Source organism: Fopius arisanus, unplaced genomic scaffold, assembly GCF_000806365.1.
Source record: "Fopius arisanus strain USDA-PBARC FA_bdor unplaced genomic scaffold, ASM80636v1 scaffold00024, whole genome shotgun sequence".
NCBI lineage: Eukaryota > Metazoa > Arthropoda > Insecta > Hymenoptera > Braconidae > Fopius > Fopius arisanus.
The window spans coordinates 1,011,514-1,032,026 of NW_011887763.1; the positions used below are offsets into that span (position 1 = coordinate 1,011,514).

The following is a 20,513-nucleotide window of genomic DNA, read 5'->3' on the forward strand; positions in this document are numbered from 1 at the left end:
TTCACTGAAATTTTCACTGAAAGTGAAAAATTCGCAATTTTTGAAAAAGTATCAGGGTAACATGACCATCGAAGAGCTATTCACTGGAATTTTCACTGAAAGTGAAAAATTCGAAATTTTTGAAAAAGTATCAGGGTAACATGACCATCGAAGAGCTATTCAGTTTTTAAACAAAATTTCGATTTATTAGCCATTTACAAGAGAAAAAATTGGAATTATTTAAAAAAAAAAATTGAATGATGGCCGGATCGAACCCAAGCTATCCGCGTGCTAGTCAAGCACGTTGACAATTAGACAACGCGACCATTACAATAATACAGTTTCATTAGGAGTATATATTTTCAAAAAGTATCTTTTTCAAAAATTTCGAATTTTTCAATTTCACTGGATATCTTTTCGATTTTCAAGTATTCAGTTTTTAAACGATATTTTAATTGATTAGCCCTTTACAAAAATAAAAAATTTAAATTATTAAAAAAAAAAAAAAAAAGAATGATGCGGGATCGAACCCTAGCTGTCTGTGCGCGAGCCAAGGACGTTGCCCATTAAACAACACGCTCATTATAATAATATATTTTCATTAGTAGTATATCTTCAATACATTGAATAATTTTTTCCATTTGAAATTTCACAAGATGTGGCTTCCCCTTTCCGCTCCTTCTACAGTCAGCTAAATCTCAGTTAAACAATTAAAAAACAAAAAGCATTCATACCGCAGAAAATAAAATTCATCCCGTCGACTTGATGGACACCCCAGCATTGCGTGTGGCGCCCTCCCTCTCTTGGGGTCTCTTTGGGTTTTCACATGTGTTCTGACAGTCCCACATAACCTCCACCCAGGGAGAGTTTTAATAATCATCAATTATTTATTTCTCTAAAACACTCGTCATTATTTCACCGCTTTTCAATAAACAAACAGGTAAAAATCACCAAATTTCCTTAATCTTCAGAAAAATGATAACAATTACTATTGTCATACCTAATTAATTCATAATGATTCATTGTTCTTGATTATTATCTACCCCTTACATTCCAAGTTATTAGGAGAAATTGTAATAATGGCTAACCCCTGCAGGCGAAAAAAATGTCATCCTGGAAAAAGGCATCGAAATCCGTGCAGAAGACGCATCGGGAGCGTCACCAGCCCGAGTCCCGCCAGCACTTGGGTCTCCTGGAGAAAAAAAAGGACTACAAATTGCGTGCGACTGATTATCAAACGAAGAAGTCGACCCTGAAACTCCTGCGGAAGCGTGCACTCAACAAAAATCCAGACGAGTTTGATTTTCACATGATAAATTCAAAAATCAAGAATGGAATTCACAGAGAGAAGGGTAAACCGAAGGAACACACACCAGAGCAGATAAAGCTGATGGAGACCCAGGACCTGAAGTACATCGGTTACAAGCGTCACCTGGAGAGCGTGAAAATAAATAAACTGCAGAGTCAGCTGCACATGCTGGATGCTGTCAACGAGACCAGCAACAAGCACATCTTCTTCGTGGATGACGGAGAGGAGGCGAAGGGGTTTGATCTCGCCCAGAGGCTCGACACCCACCCTGATCTCCTACATCGAAAGATCAACAGACCTAGACTCTCGAAACTGCAGGAGATGACTCTGCCTCACATCGATGACTCGACTCTCGCTAAAATCGAGCAGCAGAAGCACATGGCGTACGTCGAGCTCAGAAAAAGGGTCGATAGAGAACGAGAACTCACTGTTGTTCAGCAGAAGCTCGAGGTTCGCAGGGCTCTCAAGAATAAACTCGTGGAGAAACCCAAAATCGTGAAGCAAGGCTCCAAGGAAGCTGCACCAATCTACAAGTGGAAGTTTCAACGCTGTCGATGACGATTTTATGCTGATACAGAATATTTCGTAATGGGGTCTGAGATCGCAAGGCAGAATTAACACTAGAAATTTTTTTGGAGTTATAAAATGTGAGAAAAAGGTTTCAGGTTTTTATATTGTAATCAATACAGATTTTTGTACTGATTTGTTTATTTAAGGATAAAATGCGAATATTTAGGGCTGGTTTAACTTGAAGTTTTAATTGATTGAGGGTTCCTCAATTTTTGCATTATTCTCTTTTTGCCTTTGTACAACAGTTCAAGGCCATTGAATTCCCCTGATTCCTCAGTGGAGCTATCGATTTTGAATTGTACAGTTTCTGTGATTTTTCATATAATTTTCATATAAAATTACCAAATTAAACTTAATTTTCAATTGTTAAAAAATCTAGTAATTGACTTACCTCAATTGCCACATTTTTATTCATTCTCATGGAATACTCCACCCAAAATTTCTATTTACCTTCTAAAATTTTGTCTTTCTTTCCTCCCTCGTTTTCACAATCGACTTCAATTTTACTCCAGTGCTTGATGTAGAATTGTGTTTGAAATCAGCAGCATAAGCTGGTGGAAGACGACTGGGGAAGTGTTTGGATCGATCACTAGCTCCATAGGGTTGAACTCGGTATTGTAGAGCGGTGAGAGCTGCAAGGGCCTCTGCAGATCCACCTAGAGAATCTGTGGAGCTTCCAGGTGGTCCTCCAGGTGGTCCTCCAGGTGGTCTTCCAGGTGATCCCCCGGATGGTGCTCCAAGTGGTCCTCCAAGTGATCCTCCAGGAGATCCCCCAGGTGGTCCTCCCGTAGAAATTACTGCTCCATTCATCGTATCATCCCCATTTTCTTCATTCTCTGCATCCTCTCCAGGAGGACTTCCACCAGTGGAATTTCCTGGTTCCGAAGAACTGGTGCTTGAAGCCACAATCATTCCACTCATTGAACCCGCAGTCGTGTTAGCGCCATCAGCTGGAGGTTCACCAGGAGTTGGAAGCTCTGTAGAAATACTCACACACGTGTAATTAATTCTCCACTCCTGATTCTTCGTCGTTATTTGAAATCGCGGGCAGACAGTCAGCGATCGTGGGAATTCGTTCAGTTCTACGAGACTCAGGCATACTCTTGAGAATAAACTCCCCGGGACTTGATTGCAGATTGTTATCGGTCTGTAGTCTAGAAAAATAATTTTACATCGGATAACAGGGAATCAAAATTTATAAAATAAGTCATACCCACTTGTTATTGTAATTGATCTCACGGGATTTGAATCCAGGGAGATGTCGACATTCAGACCGTTCCGTTGGTACATCAAATTTGCACAGACTAAAGGCAAAAAGACAATGGAAGTCATGAAAAGGCGAATTGGAATGACTAATTCAATAGCGACATGATAAAATGAGACGACAAATACTGGGTCTTTAAATATCTCGAGAACTATTGATTTTAAGAGAAAATATAAAAAGACATTTTTCTGAGAAAATTTAATAAACTGTAAAAAAGTCCTTTGACGTTTTCTTCAGAAACTCATAGATTTCGAGATAAAACTGCGATTTCAAAACTTTAGTTTCAAAATATTTAAATTTTATAGTTGTGCTAAATATGGATTGATCTCAAAAACTATTGATTTTTCGAGAAAATATGATAAAACCTTTTTCATTGGAAATTTCATCAGCCCCAAAAAAGTCCTCTCACGTTTCTATGATAAATCAATTATTTACGAGTTAAACCGATAATTGTAAAAAAAAGATGGATTCAATTAATCTCGTTTTATAATATCGCTGGTAAATTAAAGATGAGAGGACTTACGCCTTCTCTGTGTTTTAATGAGCAAAAGTACGACATCCTCACAACAACTGCAAGACTGCTCGGTAGGACAAATGCAAGCTCTTTCGCTGATGGCATTGGATCTATAGAAGAGAAATCTTTTTCGTCTCCTCTCGTCATCCCCTAGGGCAACCCAGAGATTAATTAACAATAAAATTACTAATTTCTTCGATGTGAGACACATTTCCCCGAGAATTGACGCAGACAACTCCGTCGACGGTCACTGACTGACTCAATATTTATTTTCACATGGTTGACCATGTGAATTACAGGAAATATAGATAATAAAACGTAATAAAAGGCTATTATTTCAGTCGCATTGTCTAGAGGGTATTTTACAACAATTGGGTTCCAGTGAAAGTTTTTCAGTTCGTCGAACCCCAGAGGGAATGCATTTAATGGTATTTACATGATTTGATAATGGGATGAAGTACTTGAGAATTAAATAAATAATTGTTCATTATTTAGTAGTCGTCATCGTCGTCGTCGTCGTCGTCGTCGTCGTCATCGTCGTCGTCGTCGTTGTCGCCGACTTCCCCGTCGTATTCGTTGTATTCTTCACTGTCTGGATCATTTTCATCGTCAGGATCGTCTGGAAGGAACTCCACCTGGCCGATGCCTCCCCCATCCTCAGGTCTCACTAGAGCAACTCCACTAGCTCCTAGACGAATGCAATCCAGACCCATCTGCAAATTTAAAACCAATTCCTAATTAATACTATTAATAATTAATAAACCGTGATTTGTGGTATTACTCGACGTTTGACAAATTAAATTTCTTGTTGTTATTAATTTTGTAATAATAAATGTTTACAGATTAGTTAAATTAATTTATCAGTAAGGCTAATAAACAATTCTAATGATCAATCCGATAATCAATCAAATCAATTATCAGTTTTGATAGATCAATAACATTTTTAATCAGTTGAATAATTATAATTAATGTATAATTATTTGGATTGTCGGAATAAATACCTTGAAAAGTGTTGTATCACTGAATTTTCCTTCCATGCTGACGCACGCGTGAACATTTCTCCCTTGGAAATAAATATTATAAAATCTGACGCACGCCCTGACCGCGGGTATCCTGGGAACTGGAACGCATACGGGTCGTGGATTTTTTCCAGAAACAGAACGCGTGTAGAGGACACGATCATTCATCGAGACAGTCGCCGTGAAACTGAATTCGTCAGGATCATAAGTGACCTTGACGCAGGCCTTCTGCTTCCACGTGTTGAGAAGAATTCTGGAGCAACAGGTGCAAACACCTCCGCCACATGTGCAGGGACCTTGAGGCTGAACTGGAACCTGAGTGGAAATCGTGGAGTTCCCGGTGGGATCTGCCTTCTCCAGGAGTTCTTGGAGTTTCAGCAACTTCGAGAGGTCCTCAGGTACTTTTACCTGAGTCTCATTGATGGATTTCTCCAGCCTCCCGGGGGTAATTAGAGAGTAAATTATCAGTGAACTTAGGACTCGTCTCCACATTGTTGTAGGAATTAATTGGAACTTTAACTGTCGGGCTCCGGTGGTTCTTTCGCGATCAGTCTTTCTCCGGAGACAACTCCACGCCGACTGATTCGGAGCAACTGCCCACTTGACCTACATCCACAGGTGAAACTCAACTTCAATTTCAGTTGGAACTATTTTCTCATCTTCAAACAACTTTCCAACGTTGATTATAATTATCTTATTGAATTAACGGTTTATTACTTTTTCTGCGAATATATTGTCGCCACATTTCTGAATGCAGAGTTTAGGAATAAAGTTCTGCTGTTTGTGGTTGAAAAGGTGCGTTCCAGTTCGGCTGGAACTCCAGGGAATTTCGCAGTTGAAAGTTCAATGTTTTATTAAAATAATTATGAAAATAGATGTTCATTTCTTTAATTAAATCCAGGACATGGTGATTGTAATTAATAACAACTTTATAAATATATTATTACTTCAGAAAGTCTAAGTTCCACAGGAATTCCAAGGAACTTTGCCTTTTTAAATTCAATATTTTATGACAAAAATCATGAAAATAAATGTTGATTGACTTTTTTGAAGGTAGATCACAACAATTATAAATAAATAACAATATAAATATAATATTATCACTTTCATGAATATCAAGTTCGAGTGGAACTCCAAGGAATTGCAAGTTGTTGCGTGGCGAACGAATATTTTGGGAATAAAAAGAATCAGAGCTTGAGAGTTCCTATTTTGTCCTCTTCCGGGGTCAAGGCGGAAGTGGTATTACTGATGTCGATGTCCTCTGGGTTGAAGGCGACTTCGTCATAGATTTCAACGTCGGCGATCGTCGGCAGGGCGAAACTCGTGGCGTTCGGTCTCACCCAGGAAATTCCGGTGCCTCCGACGCGGACGCAATCGAAATGGAGAATAAATATCGGCCACTGAGCAACTTTTGTTTCAAAATCTAGGCAAGTGCTGAGGGTAGATTCCACAAGACGGATGTCGAAGAATCTGACGCAGAAGGAGACGATTGGTACAGCGTAGAGAGGAACGCACACTGGGGGTGGGTTCCGCGCTGAAGAGTAACGAAAATCACAGTACAAAATCATGACGAACATAAAAATGGCCGAATCTATTGGAGATACAGAATTTTCGTTAAGATGAATTTTGTAGATCTTAATAATATCTATAAAAAAGATTTATATGAAAAAAGTCGTATCTCCGATACATTGCGAAAGAACACTCATTATATAAAAAATTGCCATTGGAAACCATTTAATAGAGACTATCTATTCTCAAGCAAAAATCTCGAAATCTAACGAAGATACAAAAATTTTCCAAAAAATCTCTTTTGTAGATTGTGATGTGATCTACAAAAAATGTTCATAGCAAAATGTCGTATCTCCAGTAGATTGCGAGATTCAATTTTTTGAACAATTTTCGGAGTTAATCACCGCTCAGTCGATTCTCAAAGACTCGTTCCCCGTCGATTATCAATCGCATGTCAATCGCGAATTCCTCAGGTAGGGCCACAAATTCCATGCAGGTTGTCTTGGTGAAGTTGAAGACGGCAAGGTCAATCCCAGCGCAACAGCCACAGGTGAGATCCTGACAGGAACAGGGTAATCCCCTGGATACAAATCTAACAGAATTCGTTGGAAATCTAGAACTCTCGAGTTCTGCCATCAGTGGAGATTTCGACTGGACGTCGTAGTAAATCGATTGTCTAGTCATAACATCTGAGGAAAAATATCTCAAACAATAAAATAATATAACTCTATGAATTCCTAATACATAATAAATCATAACAATTTGTGACCTCCAAAAATCTGCATTCCAAATTCCGTCAAGAACTTAAATCTTAAATCTTATCTTTATTTCAATTCAATTTAATTAATCCAAACGTATAAACTAAAAATAAATGCACTATTAATTATAAAAATAAACAAAACAATCCCCGTTACTCAATAAAAATGAGGGAATTAATTTCTGCAAAATGATTTTCTTTGGTGGAACGCATTTTTTTTCCATTTGAAAATTAACGTAAAATTCACGATTTTAATTTCTCTAGATTTTTCTCACCGAGTCCGTTGTTTATTGAATTATCAGCGTAAATAGCAATAAATTGCGCGCCGAGAATTGAAAGCCACAGGAACATTTTAACGAGAACTTCTTCTTGCACTGCCAAAACGCACAATGATAGGAACGCACCATCCGCTGCGATTATTCCCGCATTCTCCAGTGAAAGTCGCAAAATATTTTTTAATTCTGCATCTCCTGGTGACCCACATGTACTCGATACCGTTATCCCCATCAATTCGATGAATAATAATAAATAATTATTAATAGTGAGGATGTTATTGCAGGATGAAAGTTAATGGGATTCGAATGAACACTCGTTTCGCAGGAGAAATATCGGCTTTATTCAAATAATTCACGTATTTTTTAGAATTTATTATGGCTTAAGGGGACGACCCCGAGGAAATTAGCCTACGGTGAAGAGGTAGACAGAGAAAGAATAAATAAATAAATAAATAAACTGGTTGTTGCAGCGGATTTTGATGGTGTACGTCTGGGGTTTTTTGTTATTAAACTAAAATTAAAATGAAAAGTCAATTTTCTGGGAATTAAAATCTCCCAAAATCGCAGGTTTCCAAAAGTTTTCCAGAAATTTCACCCAAAACCCCTGACGTACCCCCACTCCCCCAGAGAGAAAAATTTCGATAAGAATTCTTGCAATTAAAAATGAAATTGGTTGTTATTTTCAATTGATCATAATCTAAAAGTGAATTTTTAGAGAAATCTTCATTAAATACTCTAATTCCTTGACTTAAATATTCAAAAAAACGAATAAATCTCTCAAATCTCTATTTTTTATAAATTATTACTCCAGTCATTAAAAATCTCAATGAATTTCACTTACAATTCGAAATATTTTACATAAATTTTCTATCGAACTTTTTCCTCTCTATGTAAAAACACAAAAATTCCCTACAGTCTCATAACTTTGCTCTGTCGTCCAGTCCACTGCCTCCTGGAGGATCGTCTCCTAGCGAGGAGTTCCTCGAGTCCCATTCCGTAATCGGCGTCATCATCCTCAGGATTGGATGTCTCATTATCGCTGATCTTGTGATGCTTGTCTTTGTTGTCATCAGCTACAAGAGCAGAAAGTACAGCGTCCTCTTCCTCGTCGCTATCATCCTCGACCTCACCCTCGTCCTCAGTCTCATCATCCTCCGTGTTCTCGAGTTCGTCATCCTCTTCAGAGTTGCTGGCAAGGATGTAGTCCTCCTCCTCCTCTTCAGAGTTGGGATCAGGTTTACCCAGAGGTTTCACCACAGGCTTCGAGTCAATTTTAATAGCATTAGGACTATTTGACGTGAGACTCGGCTTCTTCACAGTCTTGATCCCCACGATCTTCTTAACTCCTGAAGTCTTCGTCACGGTGGGAGCAGTAGAAACGACCTGAGGGGTGACGTCCTCCAAGATCTCAATATCCTCTGGCTCCTCTTCTGGTTTTTCCTCGGGTCTCTCGTCCGGGGTCGACGTGGACTCCTCCAGGGGCTCCTCCGTGGGATCCTCCAGGTCCTCATCAGCCGTCGACTCCTCCCCAGGTTCAGTCGGGTCGACCTTCACCGACAGCTCAGTCGTCCCAACAGTTTCAGAAACAGAAGTCAACACCTCCGGTAGTTTCGTCGGATTTTTTGTCTCCAGGGGAATATCTCCAGTCTCCGGTTTCTGCTTCACCGGCTTCATCTGGGGAGGAGGTGGTGAAGTTGACGTGGGTTTCGTTATGAGTGGAATGGTGAAGGGTACGAGTGGAGCAGCCGTCGTCACTTTCTTTTTATCGCTGTCGTCATCCCCCGTGAAGATGTCGATGAGTTCACCGAATCCCAGGACGTCCTCGTCATCGTCGTCATCATCGTCGTCATCGTCGGAGGACTGCTGGCCCTCTGGACCCTTAGCCGGTGGATTCTCGTCGCTGTCGTCCTCAAGACCGAAGATATCGTAGTCGTCGTCATCATCGTCGTCAACGGGCACTGGTGTCTCGATCGTGGGAAGACTCTCTGCTGGACGCAGCTGAAGTCCCTCTGGGCCGAACCTGAAACAACTCACTCGGAGACTCGCCTCCAAGTCCGAGCCTGACTGAAGTTCTAGCCCGAGACAGGCCTTGAAGTGATTGTCAGCTTCACGCTCGATTGAATAGATTCGGCTGCAGAACTTCGTCAGGCCACCTGGCATTGGAACGCAGATCGCCTGTGGCTTTTTCCCTGGAAACATTTAAAGTCTTGACTAAAGTCTCAAATATTTAATAAAATTCGGGTTCAGGGGAAGATGCGGGTGCAGGTGCAGATGAATGCAGAGTTCTGATGAACTTCAATTTAAATCAAGACAAGAATTTAAATCGAAAAAGAAGTCTCAATTAAGACTTCAAAAAGATTTTAATTATTTAATATTCGTTGATGTACCGCTGATTATTCTGCTCATGAGGATGTTCCCACCGTAGCTCAATTGAACAGCCAAATTATTCTCCTTCAAGTACTGAAGGGAGACACATCCTGGTCCTCGCAGTCTCACCAGTGGAATGTGAAATTTTCGACAGCAATTGCAAATATTCTCGTTGCAGGTGCAGTACCTGTTGACATTCTCTGTCGCTTGTTTGAGGGACATAAAAGAAACATCGAAATTTTGTTTAGTGGCTCGTGCCACTCGCTGCAACGGCTCATCAGGATCTGGAATAATCATAATTGACAATATTTCTCAATAGTCATTAATATTTATGGGGCTAATTATTCTAATTACCGATGACTCGTCCGTACGCAGCAAAAGCTATCAGCAGGAATATCAATAGCAACTCGAACACCGTTGACAGTCGCATTGTTTACGGTTCCTCAGTCCTCTATTCTCTTCTGGAAAAGTCGTTATAATATTATGACTCGATTTCGAAATATGTTGTTCATATCGGTAAGGGGAATTTACTGGAGTTCCACCGGTTCTGAATGCGAATGGAAATCTTAAAAAAAGGGAGAGGAAACCGATTTTCACAGTCACTTCTCCTCAGTCTTCAGTGAAATTCAAAAAAAATTTTCACCGGAGACTTTCGAAAGCCTGATTTAGAAGGAAATCTAATTCGAATCGGAAGTGCTACATTCTAAAGTCTTGAGTAGCGACTTTAGTCTTCAAGTAAAAAATCTTGAACAATTCCTGGAGTTCTCGGAGCACGAGGAATGAAGACCAAATGTAAATAATCCTTAATTCTTTTACAATTGTTATTTAAATCCTTCAAGTGTGAACTCAAACCTTTCGATGGGACTTGAAAATGATTAAAGTCCCAAGTCATGACAAAGTCTCTTGGAACTTCAAAAATTCTCACATCAAGTCTCGCTAGTATCGATTCCGAATTTTCAACAGTCACATTAAAAGTTTAAAGTCTCAACTTGCGGGACTTGAGCAAGTCTCAAATTTTTAGATGCTTAATAAAAAGGACTTGAGATCTCAACAGGTCCTAAGACTCGAGTTTCACCATTTGAAATCGAGAAATCAGAAACCAGAATGACGAATGCGGAAGTCGATTTCGATCGAGATTTCGACAGCCCTTTCTCGTTAGTCATCGGTCAAATTTTCGAAAAAAAAAAATACTCGACAGTTCTTTGACACTAGACGAGTGAGGGGCTGTCGACCGGTGGCCTACATCACGGTCAATGCCGGTCCAGTCTAGTGCGTGTTGGACTGCATGACTTGTCAAGCCTGTCTGTCAATTGGGACTTGAGAATTTCTCGGAATCGACAATCAGTCTTGCATACTATCACGATTTACACTCAATCAATCGCTATGCTGATGTCCCAAAAATCTGTTCATAAATCGATTGCCATCATTTATTTTCGCGGGAAATTCAAGAAAAACCGCCGGAAAATTGAATGACAATCGACGGGAGTTTAAATAAATAATAATACAACATTAAAATTCATTTTCTCACTCGAGTAAAAATTCGGAAACCAATAATTTTCTCTTCTTACATAGAATCCACAATAAATTCCACGAAAAAACACCGGAAACGAGGAAAAATCAGCGGAAAATTTGACGAAAGAGTAAATATGAAAATTCATAATTTTCTCAATTTTTGAATTTTTCACTCAAGTAAAAACCCGAAAGCCAATAATTTCCTTCCTATCAGATAATTAGTAATAAATGAATAAAAACCCAGTGGAATAATAAACAGAAAAACCGCGGAAAATTTTCAAAAATAACGGTATAACGCGTAAATTCCGAAATGCCTGAAACTCACTTGAAAAAAAATCCGGTCGAATGACGTAAACCACTAGATAAAAAATAATAACACCGTTGAACTTCTCCAACTCTGAATCTTGCGAAGGCCAATGTTAAACTGAAGATTCCAGTGGATGTTCCCCACCTCTGAAGGAGTTGAAAAGTCGGTCAGTACTACCTCCACCCGACACTCAAGGAACTCAGTATTTGGTCTTGTAATATTCTAATAATGTCCCCCGAATAACCATCAGAATAATAAATATCCTTCAATTTTCATATTCCGTTAATTACCCCAAGCGGTATTAAACCCGTCACCAATCCCTGGTGATTCTTCCAATCCTGGGAACAAAGACCATCACGAAAACCAATTTAAAATCAAATTGCCGGGGAAAGGTGGGTAATTTGAGATTTTAAATAGATATAGAACCGAAACTAAGAACTCAGTGGGGACCAGTGCTACTGAAGTTCCCCTTTCTCTGGTCAGTGGGTCGAAGAAAGTTGATGCCCGAAGCTGTTCACCTTGACTCGTACAATGAAAATCCTCGGTCACGCCGCAGCAATTCTATTTTAAAATGCCTTCCAGGCACCATTTATTTTTCATTTGAAAAAAATTATCAAAATCTCCATCCATTCTCCACCCAACGCCCCAATTCTGTTATTCTCTATTGTTGCTAATTGTTAATTGTTGTTCTCTGAGTTAATGCCCCCCAAACTGACTGATCAATATAAATAGTCATAATTTCCTTCCGGGAAATTAAAAAAATCGGTGAAACCTCCGAAGATTGGGATTTATTTTCTCGAACACATCACTCGATTAAAAATCCTCTAGTCACGGAAAATCCGCAGGAAATTAATGAAAAATCGCGGGAAAACAGGAAAAATCAGCGGAAAATCCGGCGAAATAATAGAATGCTATTCCATTTATTCTCCATTTTTTAAATTATCATTAAAATCTTTAACGTATTCTACACTCAACGCGAAAATCCAGTGAATCTCATGCAAATCAATTTCATTACACAATTTATTATAACAAATTCAAATGCATAAGTAATAAACAGCTTTCAACTTATCCGATCTGCATCAATGATAAGATTATTAAAAATATAATTATTAAAAATTAAAAAATAAGATGGAGACCAGATTAAGGAAAGATGAGATAAAGAGAAATTATTTAGAACGATTATTTAGTTTTTGTTCGTTGACAAATAAATGAGTACGAATTATGAGGAAAAATAAGGAAAAGTGGTGGAAAGAGATGGAGTTGAATGCCTGTATGAAATATATTTGATATCGGTTCTCGATAAATCGACGAGGAAGATGCGAGGGCGATATTGAATAGAACGATTGAGAGGTGTTATTCCTACATGAACGTGTTACTAAGTATAGTAAAGTAAAGGGGTGACCGGGTAACCCAGATGAAGTTCCTTGGCCCCCAGCACCAGGAGTGCCTGTCCAATGACGTGATAAAGGTCCCCACCAGTGGTTTTGAGGACTCTTGGACCAATGGGGATGGGATATCCACTGGGAATAAGGAACTGACGAGACCAAGAACTTTGAAAACTTGAGGTTTAGCGCAAACCTCAAGAGTGAAACGTGTGTCTGACGAGTTCTTCGTGTCTTCGCTGGGGCATCAGCACAAAGTGATTCCAGTCTATTCTCTATTCTGCATGGAACGATAAAGCCACCGGGGATTTTTCATTTTTTTTTTCTCTGGCATTACATTCAATCATTTATATTTATTTTTCATTAATTTCGGGCAGGCAAATTTGGTCATTATCAAAATGACTATTAAACTCTGGATCATCCTCTCCTGTGCGGTCGTTGCTGTCTCCTCTGCTGGCATTCTCGGTGAGTTCAGTTAATTATTGTTTGTTTTTGTAATTGATTACGGGATTTTTTCGAATGCCATGTGATTTTTTATTGGAATTTATTGATCATTTATATTTATTCATCTTGTGGTGGATTTTTAATCTGGATTTTTTTCTTTTGCGTGGGCGGAGGCTATTTATCCGATTTTTTTTTTTTTTTTCATTTTTAGAGACCCTTTTGTCCTGGGACGTGCGGGATAGTGAGGCAAGATCCTCGACACCTCAGTCCAAGTGCTTGTGTCAGACGTCGGGATGCCTCTGCTGTGTCGACCTCAATCTGACGTCAACAATAGACCTGGGGGGACCAGCCTGTGTCAATATCAAACAGAAGGAGGATAATGTGTCACTGCACATGAGTTATGGGGACAATCCTGTTCACAATGCAACCATCAGGATCGGTCAATATTATAATTATTTTTCATCCATTCAATTCCGATATTTATTCAAAAACTACTCTGAAAGAAAATCCCCAGGTTTTCCATCAAATTTTCTACTATTTCAGGAAATTTCGACAAATCTCTAGCAACTGGAGTTTTAGAGAAAAATATGACGTTTTAAAAAATATATTTCCCTCAATCTCTTTTATCTCTTATTATTTATTTTATTCTGATTATAATTCTGTTTTCGTTATTTAATTTAAATGATTTGAGGGGAACTGTAGTTTAATTACTATTCGGCGTAATTATGTATTCGTTGATTGGCTTTTGGTTTAAATTTGGTAATTTAATTGTAGAAATGGAGGGATTTGTTTGAACACTTATTTTCATCGATTTGGATAATTGTTTGATAACGTCTGATGATTTACAGCGGATGCAGCGAACAAACCGACGTGCATGAATCTTCTGTCGGATTTGGCTCAGCTCTGTGCAAAATTCACGACAATGAAACGTCAGGATTCAGGACATGACGGATGTCTCGTCGTCGAGCCTGCCCTTATGAGGACACCCCAGGCCACTTATCACATGGGATGTTTCAATTTTAATCAAGGAGTCCGCCAGATTCAGTCCTCCATAATGTAATTTTTCATTTAATTTATTCAATGTAATTAATTATAATGTAATTATAAGACTCATCACAAATTTTTCCAATCCAACGAACCATCTGAAAACTATTCCCTACGTTTTCCATTTTATTCCGACGAAATATCGAATTTGATTTCGAATTCTTTCATTTTCTTAAAAAATTATTATACGAGAATTCTCCAGAGGAATTCCAACAGGCGACTAATTTCTTGGATTTATTAATTTAGTAGATTACTAAATGGAATGAAAAAAATATTTCCAGTGAGACAACACCTGCGACTACCCAAGAGGAAGAGGAAGAAGAGGGCTTGAACACAGAGGAGCTGCTGGCAGCGGTGTCTTCAACAGCTGAACAGGGAATAGCCCTTTTTTCAAAATGGTTGGGAATAAGCCTGAACCCGAAGCTGAACCTGACGAGCCCCAAGGAGGAGTCCACAGAGGCCCCAGCTGTTCGCCAGGAGTCGAGATCAGGACGAAATCTCGATAATCACTCGACAACACCTGAGGAACGAAGTGAGGAGCGTTTTAAGCAGCTGCTGAGTGCTCAGGACAACATAATGAGGGAATCAGCGAGAATTGGACCGATAAACGACGGCCAAACGACATTCGTCTTTCCAAAATCCATGGAAAATCCTGAAAATACCAAGAGTCAAGCCCCATTTGTACCCAGGGAGTCCCGAAGAGGAGGACGAGCCTACAATATCCATCAACACGTCAATGAAATCTAATCAATCCTGTTTATTTATTATCTTTAATCACTATTTAACAAAATCACTTGTTTCATTATTTATCGGTCTTGGAAGCATCTCGTAATGAAATAAAGCACAAAAATTAAAGTCCTGATTGTTTACCAACTTTACAGTGATTTTTTGGGTTTCTATGCTTGATTATATACATGTTATATAAATTTTATCTGATGTATAGAGCAATAAAAAACATTTTAACGTAGAAAAATTGCTTGTAGGCAAATTCGTACGCTTATATCGTTAGACATTGGTATTTTTTAATGTAATTAATTTTATATTAATTATTATAATAAAAATGGTGTATAGATACGTCTGTATTTATTCAACATAATTTTTTATTCGAAATCTTGCCAATTCTCGGTGATTCAGGAGTTGAGATTGTACTGGAATGAGTTTTTTTCCAATTAATATTCTCTTAAGTATCAATTTTCTATTTTTTTTTCTTCATTTAGATTTTGCGATTTAAGATTAAACAAAGTACAAAAAGTTGGAAAAATTTGGGTTTAATAATTTTAATATAAAAAGCTTAAGAGAGACAAATCGAAAAATTGATATCAAATAGAAATTTCTACAAGCAATTGACGGAATTCTTTTAAAACTCGTTTTTTGCATTCAATTTTTGCGCACATGATGTAATTAAAATTCAACATTACGTCGTAATTCCCAATTCGATTTTTATTATTGTCTTCCTGGGTTGGCAGACAGGTGCACCTGGTTTAGTTACTTTTATGAATTATTAATAAAAAAATTATTGTGTTTTTCAATTATTTTGGAAGACGTTTTCTTAATGAAAGTATTGACTGCATACTTTTTTTGTCTGTTATCTGGTTTCAGGGGGTAATCACTGAAAAAACATTGTACAGAAAATTATCCAATTTTCTGGAATGTAATTTGAATCCATCTTGGAATGTTTCGATAAATTTACGAGTGTTTTCAATTGCAATTCCATTGAATTTCGAGTTGCACTCTGAGAATTCTCTTGGCCGCCAGTAAAAACTGACATTTCGATTTTCGCTTTTTTATTTGTTTCCCATAATAAAATACAGGGAAACTACACATTTTAATAAAAAACCTAAACAAAAATAGAAAAATCTTGAGATAGGCTTTTTACAGAATTCCAACAGAAATTCAATAGAATTCCCATTAATCTAGTAGATTGCCGATTAAATATAAATATAAATAAATAATTAACTGGAAAAATTGCGTGAGTGATTACCCCACATTGCATGGATATTATTCTGAAAATAAATTGTAGGTAAAGGTGGGGCAAAATGGACGACCCGGAATTGATTCTCTGGACTATTTCGAATTCGTGAATAATTCGAAGTCGAATTAAAAATATTATTTCTGTTCGTTAATATTCCCTGTGGCTTTTAGAGTATAAAAAATTGAGTATCCATGTTGCCCCTGGACTCCGCGTATTTCTCCTCCACTCTCATCATAAAAAATAGAAATGGTGACTGCTCGATTCAGCCTCTGACTGAAAAAATCTCAACTTTGTTCGATCATGTCCATCTAAATAATTTTGAATCAACAATTCGACTAGACTACAAATAAATCCCTAGAATCGACACACAACACCTCATTAAAAATATCGCTCTGTTATTTTGATTTTCATCTTTGGGAAGTTGGCTAGAGATTAATAATCAGTTATTTGGATTTTCGAATCTACCCAATAACTCTAAACCGATGAATCAGTGGAATCTACAATCCTCTCAAGATTTCATAATTAGCTCCTAATTCCAATGAAATTTAACACCTGAAAACGCAAAATTGTACGAAAATATAAATAGGCACTGCAAATTTACGTTCGATTTTCAAAATTGAAAGTTCAAAATCTTCGTTAAAAAATCAATAGAAACCATAGACTTCAGTACAATAATTCCCCATGTAATCAAGAAAGCCTCGAATTTCTGGTCAATTCAAAATAGCGTATAAAATTCAATGAAAGCTTCAAATTTCACTTAAATACTTCAAAAGTTCTCTAAAAACACGTAAGAATCCTACAAATTCCCGTAAATAAACTCTTGAACGTTCAATCAATTAATAGAGCAATAAAACTCGAGAAAATTCTGCGATTCTCCGGTCGCTGATCCCGAGAATTGCGTAATTCATTTGAATTTACCCCGAAGAAACTCCGAATTCCATCCTAAAAAAGAGGAATTCCTCTCTAACTGATGAAATATCAATTTTTTTCCAACATCGTGCGGTTCTTGATGACCTCCTTCTTCCGCTTGGGAACTCGCCTTCCAACATGTAGCACGACATCCCCAGTCTTGATAGCCTTGAACTCAGCAATAGCCTGTGCATGTGTCATGCCATGAAGTGGTTTTGAATTGATGGACAGTATTTCATCGCCCTCCTTAAGGGTTCCCAAATCAGCAGCTTGTCCATTAGGAAATACAGTCTTAACATAAATTCCCATATTGCCCTTAGGGCTATCAGTGCCACCAACGATGCTGAACCCAAGACCCTTATACCCAGGTCCCTTGAAGAACCTCGTGGTCATAATCGTGAAAGAAGCATTGCCCTTTCCAGGTCTCGGTAAAGTACAGAATTGCGACTCCTCTCCCTCGAGATTCTCCTGGATGTCCTCGAGTTCAGAATCAGTATTAAGTCCCTCGTCAGCCTCATGAGGCCCCTGCAGCTCCTGCCCCCTCCTCGTTGCCGATATATTAGCGAAGCTTCGACTGCTGAACCTCAACGAGGATTTGGCTTCAGCTCCCAGAGAAGAGGAGCCATCAGTCACGTCACTCAGCCTCGAGTTATCATTGTAATTCGTCACTTTCCCTCCAAGAATAAACTCTCGTCTCTTGGGACTCACCCTGGGAATGTATATCTCCTCCTGGGAATTTCCCTGTCTCCTTTCTCTTCCTTCTCTCCCCCTCGAACCTGATTTACTCCTGAACCTGACGTTCTCGTAATGGCTCTCCAGCTTCGAGGGGCTGTCTGTGTCAGACAGGCCTGATCTGGTGCTCCTGAATCTGACGTTTTCGTAGGAATGGTCTCGGTGCTCTGAGTTGCATCTCCTCAGGGGCTCTCTGTAGCTCGTGCTCTCGTAGACGTCGGAGGTGTTCAGGGAGAGGGACAGGGGCTCACCATCCTCCAGGGGATCGATCCTCTCTGTTGTCGAGGGAGCCAGCGGACTGGGAACGTAGAAATTCGAGACGTTCTCCTTCGGGAAGACCTCTGCTACACTCAGGGCTTTTCGCTTTCGAATACCCGCGTTCAGTTTACTGAATTTACTCCGGAGGACGCTCTGCAGGTCTGCGATTCCTTTGCTCGTACCTACAACAACCAATCCAGGCATTTGTTATTAATTTAAAAAATCAATTGACAATTAATTAATGAAATTACATTTACAGCAATTTTTCTTCTGATTATTCTGGATTTTTTTTTACTGTTTAAAAAATTAATTCAATCAATCAAATTTTCAGCTTGAGTTTTCTCAATCAAATATTCAATACAAATTTTATGAAAATTATTGTAATCCAAAATGGCGAATAAGTTGAATTAAAATGATTTGTGGATGAGTTTTTGTGTAAGAGAACGATAAAATCCCATTTAACCACTTGGACACTGGAATATCGAAGGTAGATATTTCTTTTCCATGAAACAATGCCGATGCTGTCACCACGGTGGATTTTTTATCGCCAGGAAGTCTGTGATTACACACCTGGCAATCTTAAGGACGACGTTTGAAGCAACTTTTTTGTTGAACTTCTGTCACGTGATTTGGGTGCTGGTGATGCTTCTCTACTCGTTGGAGTAGATCGCACACCATGAATAACGGTACGTTGACGTCCCTCTTGTATCAGAGGATCTTCCTGGGGCTCGGTGATTTCCTGGACCGAATACCTCCGACGCAATTTCCTCCATCGCTGACTGATACTCTTGTTCCAAACATTCAGATCTGAAGGTAACAATTCATAATCAAGTGATTTAATAAATTACTTCATTTCAATTAATCAATGCATAACATTAATTAAATGTGTAAAATTAATTTTCTGGTGAGAATAATTATTCCATTCATTTTTTATTTAGTAAAGTAATTCATTCCTCCAATTCCTAAATTTTTAAAAATCAAAATGAATGAATGATGAAAACAAAACAATTGTTTCTCTGTAAATTTTTGAAGTATTGACATTTTTAAATAATCAAAAAATTCCAGAATAAACTCTACAATTTAATTATTTCGTTATTTATTTCCGAAATACATGAATTAAGGGAATTATTAATTCATGGAATTGTTCCATTTCCCATCGATCTCAACCCTTCAAAAGTCATCGAAATATTCAATAGTCGATAAAAAAAACTATACAATTAATTATAGCGTCCATGTTTCCAAATGTAGAAGTAACTTGTAGTTTCCGTCTCCCCTGAATCATAAATAAGTAATGAAGAAAGGAAACTTGTGGAATGAGAGGGTCAATGAATTGAATTAATAAATTATGCTGACGGCATTGCTAGACACTGAGTTAAAAACCTAGACCCGTAACACCAAAAACTGACGATTCAAAAAACGCCAAAATACTGGCAAATAATTGTATAAAAAACCGGACAAACATTGAGGCATGGTGAGCCACTCATAACAATTAACTATTATCCATTATTTCGTGGGCCCAGTCTAATTACAACACCCGGGGATTAAAATTCCCCGTGGGAAATTCACAGCACAAACTTGGAGAACTTGTAAGTCCTGGGTTCCACAACCATCTGCAACTCCAGGCGAAATAGTTGAAAGTAAAAGTAGAAGAATCCAACGATAAACGCGAGCATTATCTCCTGAGAGATAAAACGGTTATCCACTGGGATTTATTGAGTTATCGGTTAAAAGGGAAAAGGGAGCGAGGCAATAGGGAAAAAAAAAGGGGAAAAAAAATGGGAAAAGACGTCGATACGTTGTGACGTCGCGTCGAGGACTGAAAAGACTGAAAAGACTGGCAGAGAGAATTGTTTGGAGTGGTGGAGGTCTCTCTGTCTTGGACGTTTTAACACTGACCCGTCTATGTATGTATTTCTATGTATTTAACATGTACATTATGTATGGTGGCCCTTGTGTTTATGCTGGCACGATGCACGTGCGACTGAACTGTGAGTAATGCCAGGGGTATGCTCTATTGTTATAACTATTTAGACATTCTCCCTTCAACCACACCTTTGTACCATCAACACCAAACAACCCGTTTCCACTAAATCTATCACCAATATGCTAATTTCCTTTTTTTCCCTCATTTTAATCTTTTAAACTATTCGTTTTTTAGGAAAAAACGTTAATTGGATTGTTTTTATGGCTTTTTTTTTATTTTTGAGGATTTTTGAGGTTTATTTATTAAAATAATCAACTCGTTTGCTGAGAAAAATAATAATAAATGCGATTTTACCATTTTCATTGCATGAGAAATTTTTTAATTGGATTGAGATCTTTTTTGAGAATTTTTTTGATTTGTTGGAAAAACGCAAGTTCACTAGAGTGCATGGTTATTTAATTAATTT

The 20,513-nt window shown here is 38.3% G+C and overlaps 7 protein-coding genes across 10 annotated transcripts in view; 2 read left to right on the forward strand and 5 right to left on the reverse strand.

The window, feature by feature from the left end:
- Positions 1-766: 766 nt before the first annotated feature.
- On the forward strand, positions 767-2,035 carry LOC105264675 (probable U3 small nucleolar RNA-associated protein 11). The gene is made up of 2 exons (XM_011301708.1): positions 767-919; positions 1,076-2,035. Exon 2 carries the CDS (start codon positions 1,085-1,087, stop codon positions 1,844-1,846), a length of 762 nt encoding a protein of 253 aa, XP_011300010.1. The 5' UTR covers positions 767-919; positions 1,076-1,084; the 3' UTR covers positions 1,847-2,035.
- Positions 2,036-2,135: 100 nt separating this feature from the next.
- On the reverse strand, positions 2,136-3,872 carry LOC105264674 (uncharacterized). Its single transcript, XM_011301707.1, has 3 exons — positions 3,646-3,872; positions 3,076-3,162; positions 2,136-3,012 (listed from the first exon to the last, which is right to left on the reverse strand). Exons 1-3 carry the CDS (start codon positions 3,845-3,847, stop codon positions 2,312-2,314), a joined length of 990 nt encoding a protein of 329 aa, XP_011300009.1. The 5' UTR covers positions 3,848-3,872; the 3' UTR covers positions 2,136-2,311.
- Positions 3,873-3,887: 15 nt separating this feature from the next.
- Positions 3,888-5,226, reverse strand: LOC105264673 (uncharacterized). The gene is made up of 2 exons (XM_011301706.1): positions 4,638-5,226; positions 3,888-4,349 (listed from the first exon to the last, which is right to left on the reverse strand). The coding sequence occupies exons 1-2, from the start codon at positions 5,145-5,147 to the stop codon at positions 4,128-4,130; spliced, it is 732 nt and encodes a 243-aa protein (XP_011300008.1). The 5' UTR covers positions 5,148-5,226; the 3' UTR covers positions 3,888-4,127.
- Positions 5,227-5,538: 312 nt separating this feature from the next.
- On the reverse strand, positions 5,539-7,298 carry LOC105264676 (uncharacterized). The gene is made up of 3 exons (XM_011301709.1): positions 7,197-7,298; positions 6,569-6,853; positions 5,539-6,189 (listed from the first exon to the last, which is right to left on the reverse strand). The coding sequence occupies exons 1-3, from the start codon at positions 7,270-7,272 to the stop codon at positions 5,843-5,845; spliced, it is 708 nt and encodes a 235-aa protein (XP_011300011.1). The 5' UTR covers positions 7,273-7,298; the 3' UTR covers positions 5,539-5,842.
- A 728-nt stretch (positions 7,299-8,026) lies between these two features.
- LOC105264678 (probable ATP-dependent RNA helicase ddx10) lies at positions 8,027-11,546 on the reverse strand. The gene is made up of 4 exons (XM_011301710.1): positions 11,401-11,546; positions 9,918-10,024; positions 9,584-9,847; positions 8,027-9,385 (listed from the first exon to the last, which is right to left on the reverse strand). The coding sequence occupies exons 2-4, from the start codon at positions 9,991-9,993 to the stop codon at positions 8,106-8,108; spliced, it is 1,620 nt and encodes a 539-aa protein (XP_011300012.1). The 5' UTR covers positions 9,994-10,024; positions 11,401-11,546; the 3' UTR covers positions 8,027-8,105.
- A 1,360-nt stretch (positions 11,547-12,906) lies between these two features.
- LOC105264680 (uncharacterized) lies at positions 12,907-15,326 on the forward strand. Its single transcript, XM_011301716.1, has 4 exons — positions 12,907-13,229; positions 13,420-13,647; positions 14,057-14,264; positions 14,534-15,326. The coding sequence occupies exons 1-4, from the start codon at positions 13,163-13,165 to the stop codon at positions 14,997-14,999; spliced, it is 969 nt and encodes a 322-aa protein (XP_011300018.1). The 5' UTR covers positions 12,907-13,162; the 3' UTR covers positions 15,000-15,326.
- LOC105264679 (uncharacterized) overlaps positions 14,990-20,513 on the reverse strand; it is a 9,083-nt gene continuing 3,559 nt past the window's right edge. Inside the window, exons 1-4 of one of the 4 annotated variants that reach the window (XM_011301711.1) lie at positions 19,584-19,989; positions 19,339-19,396; positions 18,694-18,930; positions 14,990-18,305 (exon numbers count right to left, since the gene is read on the reverse strand). In XM_011301711.1, the coding sequence (XP_011300013.1) occupies positions 17,203-18,305; positions 18,694-18,930; positions 19,339-19,396; positions 19,584-19,607 (1,422 nt within the window). In that variant the 5' untranslated portion in view covers positions 19,608-19,989 and the 3' untranslated portion in view covers positions 14,990-17,202. Of the gene's footprint in view, positions 18,306-18,693; positions 18,931-19,338; positions 19,990-20,513 lie in introns of those variants that run through there. The other 3 variants (XM_011301715.1, XM_011301712.1, XM_011301713.1) reach the window with 3 other exon arrangements.

Bases quoted from the DNA above. Each gene is read 5' to 3' on its own strand.
- LOC105264673 (XM_011301706.1), bottom strand. From the start codon at position 5,147: ATGTGGAGACGAGTCCTAAGTTCACTGATAATTTACTCTCTAATTACC. The intron at 4,350-4,637 runs GTATTTATTCCG...TTAAATTTGCAG, and splicing joins GTGATACAACACTTTTCAAG to ATGGGTCTGGATTGCATTCG.
- LOC105264678 (XM_011301710.1), bottom strand. From the start codon at position 9,993: ATGCGACTGTCAACGGTGTTCGAGTTGCTATTGATATTCCTGCTGATA. The intron at 9,848-9,917 runs GTAATTAGAATA...TGATTATTCCAG, and splicing joins TGCGTACGGACGAGTCATCG to ATCCTGATGAGCCGTTGCAG. The intron at 9,386-9,583 runs GTACATCAACGA...AAATGTTTCCAG, and splicing joins CATGAGCAGAATAATCAGCG to GGAAAAAGCCACAGGCGATC.
- LOC105264676 (XM_011301709.1), bottom strand. From the start codon at position 7,272: ATGTTCCTGTGGCTTTCAATTCTCGGCGCGCAATTTATTGCTATTTAC. The intron at 6,854-7,196 runs GTGAGAAAAATC...ATTTTTCCTCAG, and splicing joins TTCAATAAACAACGGACTCG to ATGTTATGACTAGACAATCG. The intron at 6,190-6,568 runs GTGATTAACTCC...GTTACTCTTCAG, and splicing joins CTTTGAGAATCGACTGAGCG to CGCGGAACCCACCCCCAGTG.
- LOC105264680 (XM_011301716.1), top strand. From the start codon at position 13,163: ATGACTATTAAACTCTGGATCATCCTCTCCTGTGCGGTCGTTGCTGTC. The intron at 13,230-13,419 runs GTGAGTTCAGTT...TTTCATTTTTAG, and splicing joins CTCCTCTGCTGGCATTCTCG to AGACCCTTTTGTCCTGGGAC. The intron at 14,265-14,533 runs GTAATTTTTCAT...AAATATTTCCAG, and splicing joins CAGATTCAGTCCTCCATAAT to TGAGACAACACCTGCGACTA.
- LOC105264674 (XM_011301707.1), bottom strand. From the start codon at position 3,847: ATGTGTCTCACATCGAAGAAATTAGTAATTTTATTGTTAATTAATCTC. The intron at 3,163-3,645 runs GTAAGTCCTCTC...TTTTGCCTTTAG, and splicing joins CATTAAAACACAGAGAAGGC to TCTGTGCAAATTTGATGTAC. The intron at 3,013-3,075 runs GTGGGTATGACT...TTATTTTTCTAG, and splicing joins GAGATCAATTACAATAACAA to ACTACAGACCGATAACAATC.
- LOC105264675 (XM_011301708.1), top strand. From the start codon at position 1,085: ATGTCATCCTGGAAAAAGGCATCGAAATCCGTGCAGAAGACGCATCGG.